General features: G+C 45.7%; 1 protein-coding gene across 1 annotated transcript in view; it reads right to left on the reverse strand.

The window, feature by feature from the left end:
* LOC309409571 (transcription initiation factor TFIID subunit 4-like) overlaps window positions 1-4,545 on the reverse strand; it is a gene marked incomplete at its 5' end in the record, with an annotated part of 148,095 nt that extends 143,550 nt beyond the window's left edge. Inside the window, one exon of the mRNA XM_082005740.1 lies at window positions 3,393-4,545. Coding sequence (XP_081861866.1) covers window positions 3,393-4,545 — 1,153 coding nt within the window. The remainder of the gene's footprint in view (window positions 1-3,392) is intronic.
* Window positions 4,546-7,069: the final 2,524 nt, after the last annotated feature.

The raw sequence follows: 7,069 nt of genomic DNA on the forward strand, positions 1-7,069 counted from the left end.
AGCTTTAGGGGAAGCATACATGCAGACCCTAAGCGAGACACATTTCTGAGTACATGATATTTGAGATTTAGTTAATTGCTGAGCACAGATTTACACACGGATTTATCTGGCACCCACCATCACCGTATTGGGAAGCACTACCTGTGGTTTGGACATCAAGAAAAAATATCATCATACCCAGAGAATCAACACAACTACTGCTCAGTACCAAAGGATAAAAGTGCAGATATTTTAGGAACACCAAAAGAATTGTTTTCAAATTAACAGAACACTAGGCAAGTGCTTTCTAAGACTTCCTGGAAGTAAATGATAATACTTTCAGATTATTTTCTAGTAACACATTTCACAAGTGGAGGCCTTCCACACAACACAGTCAGTGCCATCAGGTTTTGCACTATGTGTAACTGGCCTAAGTTTTCCACAATCAGCAGGACAGAAAAGGGAAGACAACACTTAAATTGGTCCCTGGATCATCTGGAGCTTCACACTTATTCAAGATCACTGCAAAACATGTGATGTGCTTCCTCTAGTTCTCTCAGATAAGCAGTTCCCCAGAGAGATTATTTTACAAGAATTTCCAAGTTAGTTCCAGAATACATTTTAATAATTTAACCTAGATAGGAAACAACATAGGATACAATAGGTTTCTAAACAGAAAAACATCTTGCCTGTAACTACTGGAGAACCAAAAAATAAGGATCTAGGAAGTCAACTTCTATTCTGTTGATAAAGTCAGTAGATGTTTCTGCAGCTTATCTCTATGTGCAAATTGATTCATATATATTTTTTAATTTTTCAAGGGAAAATAAAGAATGTAGAAGTTTACATCCACCTCTAATTATTAGCTTCCGAGAAAAAAACGAAAAAAAAAGCCTCAGTAAATGGACACTGTTTGCAACACATTGTGAGGATGAAGAAATGTGAACAGTATTATATCAAGCAAGTAACAAATTTCAAAAGAACCGTATACCAATAAAGTCTTTCTTCCAGTGTCTGACATAGAAAGACAAATCCCAGTCCTGGGATGAACATGTGAGTGACCTGCAGCACCAACAAAAGCCCTCATGCACGTAGTCTTAGGTGCTGCCATCCAACCGTCACTGCTAAAAGCACAAAGAAAGCAAATTTCTGCCACTACAAACTGAAGACTTGTGGAAATCAAGCTTTAAGGTAAAAGACAAAGAGCTACAGCAAGGACCACATCTAAAAAACTGATGATCCTAACTCTCTTTCAAAGCCCAGAGAGTAATTTTTAAAAACAGCTGGGGGAGGGGATAGGGCACACTACCATAAAATTTCTTTAAAAAGACAGCATTTTGGATGCACTAGCACTTCGGGTGCCAAACCTCAGGGTTTATATCTGTAAAAAATTCTGTAAGCAGATGATCTATTTGATATATGCCATTCCTAAACCATCTGGACACACAAAAGTTAGTAGATTGCCAACATGGCCAAACAGGTATCACTTTGATTATGTTGTGAACCTTATATAAAAAAATCCTCATACGATAATGCTTATCATGCATTAAAAAATACATGCTCTATTTGCACTACGCTGCTTCACAAGCGTTTTGTTAATTTATCTTCCAATTTTCTAAAACTCATTCTGAATAAAAAAAAAGAATGGAATGGACAAATTAATTGCAACACATGCACACAGTTTCACTAAAAGTTGCAGACATAATTACCACTATAGATGCATAAATGTTCACGTATTAATGTTATGTTTTAATTTAATTTCTTTTACTCAACAATATGTACAAATTAGAATATGGTTAAATCATGAGGTTAATTTTTCCTTATTGTCATCCACGTTAAAATTAAATACACAACTTATAAGTATTATATGCTAAAATAACTTATTCTCAAAAACTGATTCTAAATTTCTGCTTTAGACAGAAGTTTTCAATATGGGAGTTTCAAAATTAATTATAAATGATCCACTACTTTACACAGTAAAAGCTCAAAAATAACATTGTATTTTTTTAGTACCTTCCTCTTACAACATACTATCTTTGTGTTTATGCAAATTTAATGGATTTCAAACTATGTTGTAATAAAATAAAATTACAACTTTCCACAGTATTATTTCCATAACATTTTCTAAACCTTGGACCAGATTGCTTTCAAGGGCTCCATTTTCCTCTGCTGAAAATTAAGTAGCAGAACGAAGTATTGACACAACAAACTTCAGAAACCGTATGTGAAATTATGATAAACATTACCATATGTGTATATTAACTATTAAATAGATTAACAACAGGAAATCAAAGGCTAAAGGCACCAACACAGTCTGAATAGGAACCTCTTATCAGTTAGTTAGGTCTTCATGAAACCACTAAGCTTTATCTGGTCGGAGCATTAGAATTTGGAGCAGGAGTTTCATAAACCATGGCCAAAGACAACTACTAAAAGTCCACTTAGAAGCAAGATTCTACACCATCACATTTTTGCTCCGCTTATCTTAGCTAATAAATACCAACTATTTTAAGAAGTGTGGCAGAAGAAATGTTATTTCAGACTACATCAATATCTCTACATATTATACTATCAATATTAACAGCAAAAAAAAAAATTAGTTCGAATGTTAAATCATCTGCTAAATCAAGAAGGCACAAAGTTACAAACTTTTTGGAACATGAAAACCTACGTAGGGAACCAGACAACCCTTGAAAATTCCAGATAAAAGAATATACAGTTACAGTAGGAATCACTAGGATGAAGGGATGCTGTTTTGGTTAGTTAGCAACCTTGCTGAACTTACATTTTTATTAATGAAAGTTAAAACACTAAAGGAAAATAGACAGGAGACAGCGGTTACTTCAGAGTTAGAAATAACATCCGGTGATGTAAAGAATGCCCAGGCACAGCGGAGAATGACACCATCACGTTCACTGAAATGAAACGGTTTAGATTAAATTACACAAATTAGCCTGTACCTTGCCACCTGATTCAGGACAGAAGACACCCTTGGAAGAGAGCTTTTCAAGACTACCAAGAGCAAAGCAGAAAACAAAGTCCTTCAAAACATACGTAAAATTCTTCTAACAGCCCAGCTTTTTATCTTGTGCAGAACTGCTCACCACACCACTACAAAGTAACTTACCGCGACTGCCGCTCTCTCCCCAAGACAAAACAAGTAACTCGTCAACCAACAGTCATAATTACTTGGCATTAGCAACCGCCTGTCCCGTACCAATTACATCCTCATGGACAGCAGCCCGTTTGTCAGACGTCGCCCTCAGACAGGTGGCTCTTCTTTTGTTTCCAGCACGTCGAGCAGCGGGAAGATGACAACTTTTGGGGGGGCAGGGGGGAAACACGCTCGGCCAAGGAAAAAAAAAAAGCGTTACACAGAGCGGCGAGCCCGCGGCCCCTGCCTTTCCACTTACCAGGCGGGATAGTGAAGCCGGGGGGCAGCTGGATGGTGGTCTGCTGAGGCGGCCTCACGATCAGCTGGGGGGCCACGATCCTGGGGGCAGCGCCCAGCGCCGGCCTGGGTGACAGGGCCTGGGGGGCCGCGGGGGCGACGGGCAGAGCAGCGCCCGCCTTGGCGACGCCCGCGGCGCTGACAGGCGGCTTGGGCGCGGCGCCGGGGGCCGCGGCAGCGGGGGCCGGCGGGGCGCAGTTGGCGACCGAGCCCTGTCCCGGCGGGGCAGCAGCGGGCGCGGGGCTGGCGGAGTTACTGAGTGCGTTTACTGCGGGGAGCGGGCCGTGCGCGGGCTTGGTCTGGGCTGTGGCGGCGTCGGCTCTGCCGTGGCTGCTGACTGGTGGGACTGCCGCCGGCCGGCCCCCGGCGCCCTCCCCGTTGGGCGCCGCCTCGCCGGGGAGCGGCGCGGCCGCGGCGCCCTCCGCCGCTCCCGCCGGCCCGCCGCCCCCCGCCGGGATCCCGCTCCCCCCCGCGGCGGCCGCGGCCTCGGCTCGCTGCGGCGGCGCGCTGTCGGCGGCGGGCGGGCTGCCGCCGGGGCTGGGGCTCCCCGCGTCCTGGGCAGCGGCGCCCGCAGCCACATGGTTGTTGACAGGCTGGGCAGGGGCGCCGGCGGGCGGGAGGGCAGCGGGCTGCGGCGGGGCAGGGGCGGCGGGCGCGCCGGGGCTGCTGCCGCCGCTGCTGAGGAGAGCCGCTCCATGTGATTGCTGCACACTACTACTGTTTACACTCACTCCCCTCTCTGCCGCCGCCGCCGCTGCTGCCGCCGCCGCTGCCGCCGCCGGGGGGGACGGGGACGGGAGCGGCCCCTGGGCAAGGGCTCGGCTCTCCGCGGCTCCAGCGCACCCCGCCGCCTCCTCTGCCCCGGGAACGGGAGGAGGCGCGGGATGCCCTTGCTGCTGCCGGACGGGGCTGCTGCCCCCCGCTAGGCTCCCCTGGTGCTGCTGCTCCTGCTGCTGGGACGGGGCAGAGGTCCTGGGCTGGAGCGCCTCGGCAGAGCCCCGGCCGCCGGCAAGCTGCGATTCCAAGGAGCCCACCAGGTCGCTGACCGCCTTCTCGTCCACCTCTTCGGAGAAGAGCAGCATCTCTTCCAGGGGGTCCGAGGCGCCCGCCGCCATCTTGCGCTGAGCTGGGAGCCGGCCGCGCAGCGCGCAGGCGCGCCGGCCTCTGCCGCGCGCGAGGCATTCTGGGAGGGGCCGGCTTCCTCCTCCTCCCCCGCCGGCGGGGCGGGGTCGGACCGCGCCGCTGGCGGGTCTTGGGGTGTCTTCGCGGGACTCGGGGCCGTGGCCGCCTGCTCCTTCGAGGTCCGATGAGATCTGCAGCGCTCCTGCGGACTCTGGCTGACGGGAGCCAGGAACGGCCCGGCGAGCGATGGCTACGTAAGGGAGAGGACGGTAGGCTGCCCCCCGGCCGCTTCGGAAGCCGAGGGGCGACAGTGTGTCCAGGCAAGCGCCTTAGTGGGGCGGGGTGGGGCCGCTGTAAGAGCCTGCCATTAATTGTGTCTGTAGGGACTTCTGGCAGGGAGGTTTGTGGTGTGGAGAAGGCCTGTATAGAGCGTTGTGAGCTTGCACGTTGGGAATTGAAGTGTCATACAATCACGTTATCTTCTGGTAGCAATGCTGCTGTAATTGTGCTCTTTGCCTTCCCCGCAAGGACAGTTGCAGCCAGCACAATTTTCTTCACACTTGGGGAGAGCCGAAAGCATGTGTGCAGTCAGCTGTAGTGGCTCAGCTGCCTCACACACGAAGTCTTGCAAAGGAGGGAACTGCAAGTGCTGTGGAAGCTCTCTGAAATCTTCAGATACTTGCAGAGTACCTGCACTCACATTGGCACTGCTGTGTCTGCTTTAGACTGTTAGTCATTCATGTCCAAAGCTACTGCTTTACCTAGACAAGAATAGTTACAGGAAATCCTGATGTCGACACTGTTAACAGAAGACTTGTAAACTAAAAATAAGATTCTTGGCATCATCGCAGCAGCTGTTTTGGCATACCGTATTCCCTCAGCATCCCCACAGGAAATTTTCATGTATATAAAAAACCTACTTTGTTACTAACACTTTTGCTATTGGACTCTTGTATGCCCTTTTCCCATCAATGCTCGCCTCATGCATTCAGAAATGACATTTAAGAGAAAGATGGTGGTCCTAACCCATCATTTCTTTGACTAATGACAGGGCAGTTTTTTTGGTAGGATCTTCAAAATAAATACTTTTTCCTGTGAATAACCATCACCCATGGTTCATTGCATCTGTTCTTGCACGCAAGTGATAACTACCATGGATTTGTGAAGCTGCCAGCAGAAAGCAGCTTGGATTCCATTATGTGTCTCTGCTGGCCTGCAATAGCATGGATGTCTGCAAACTTGGATACATTTGAGCTGCTGCTCTGTGGCCTGAAATGGTGACTTATTCTTCATTTTGTGATTTTCAGGATTTTCCAGAAAATTGAAAAAGGTGCATCAGTGAATAATCCACCTTCAATTGCACAATGCAGTGATGGAGGAAACAAGTGAAGGGCTCACAGCACACGCGTGCGCAGAACTCTTCTCCATTCCCAGGCTCAATCAGTTAAGTCATTCATTGTATGACTTGCTTGAGTCACAAGACTAAACTGCTAATAACTGGTTTGTTAAATTTTTATTTAGGGTAGTTTTTTGTGATACTCTCTTTATACCTTTAGGAGCCGGTTTATGATGAATCAAAATAAACCACTTTTAAAAGGCATTAAAAATAGGTTGCACCAGTTTAATTAGGGTAAGTTTAAATGTCTCCTGAAAATAAGCTAGTGCATATTTCTTAAATAAAGTGGCCAGTAAAAGTACTGAAGGGCCAAAGGTGTGGTCACGAAGTATAAACAGGAGACTGTGCAGTAAGTGAATGTGAAAGCACAGTAGTGCTTATGAAAAATATTAAGTATATGCAGGAGATCTATACATCAAAAATTTGCTTAGCAAATGAGTATTGCTTTTACGGAATGCTACAGATGAATTAAATTTGGACTTTTAACAAATGCTTCTACCTGGAAATTTAATTAAAACATAGTAGACTATTACTCAATTTGCTATTGCACAAAGATATTCATTTGGGTTGGAGAAATACAGAATCTATCCAACATTACTTTGTTAAGAGTCCCACATTTTATTAAATTTCTTAGAGAAGATTCCATGCTTCCTTCACTTATTTGCCCTGATCCTGGACTTCATTTGCATACCACTATCTCCACAGTTTTTATAAGAGAATAGAAAGTTAGACATATGATTCTGCAACTAGTCCTGACTATGAAAAAAGTTTTAGTATATGTTTTTCTAACACTATGGCATTAAACTAAGCATCTCCATAAAAACCACCTGGGAGGAAAACTTTATTGGTTTGTAACTTTAGAAGATAAAAAGTAATCTTCCCACCGGAAGGAGAAAATGGCAAGTCATGATTTATAAGACAGGTTTCAAAACTTAAAAAATTACCTACTCTTAATTACAATTTTAAAGTACATTTATGGGTGAGTAATCTGTAAAACATGAATTCATATTTCTTCCCACTTGTCTCTTCTTAATTGTGCCATTTTATATATATTAAACACACAGAATAACAAAGTACAATAGAATATTTAATAAAACATGACGTATACTGATTCACATTGG

This window comes from Phaethon aethereus, assembly GCF_964289735.1.
Source record: "Phaethon aethereus genome assembly, chromosome: 13".
Lineage (NCBI taxonomy): Eukaryota > Metazoa > Chordata > Aves > Phaethontiformes > Phaethontidae > Phaethon > Phaethon aethereus.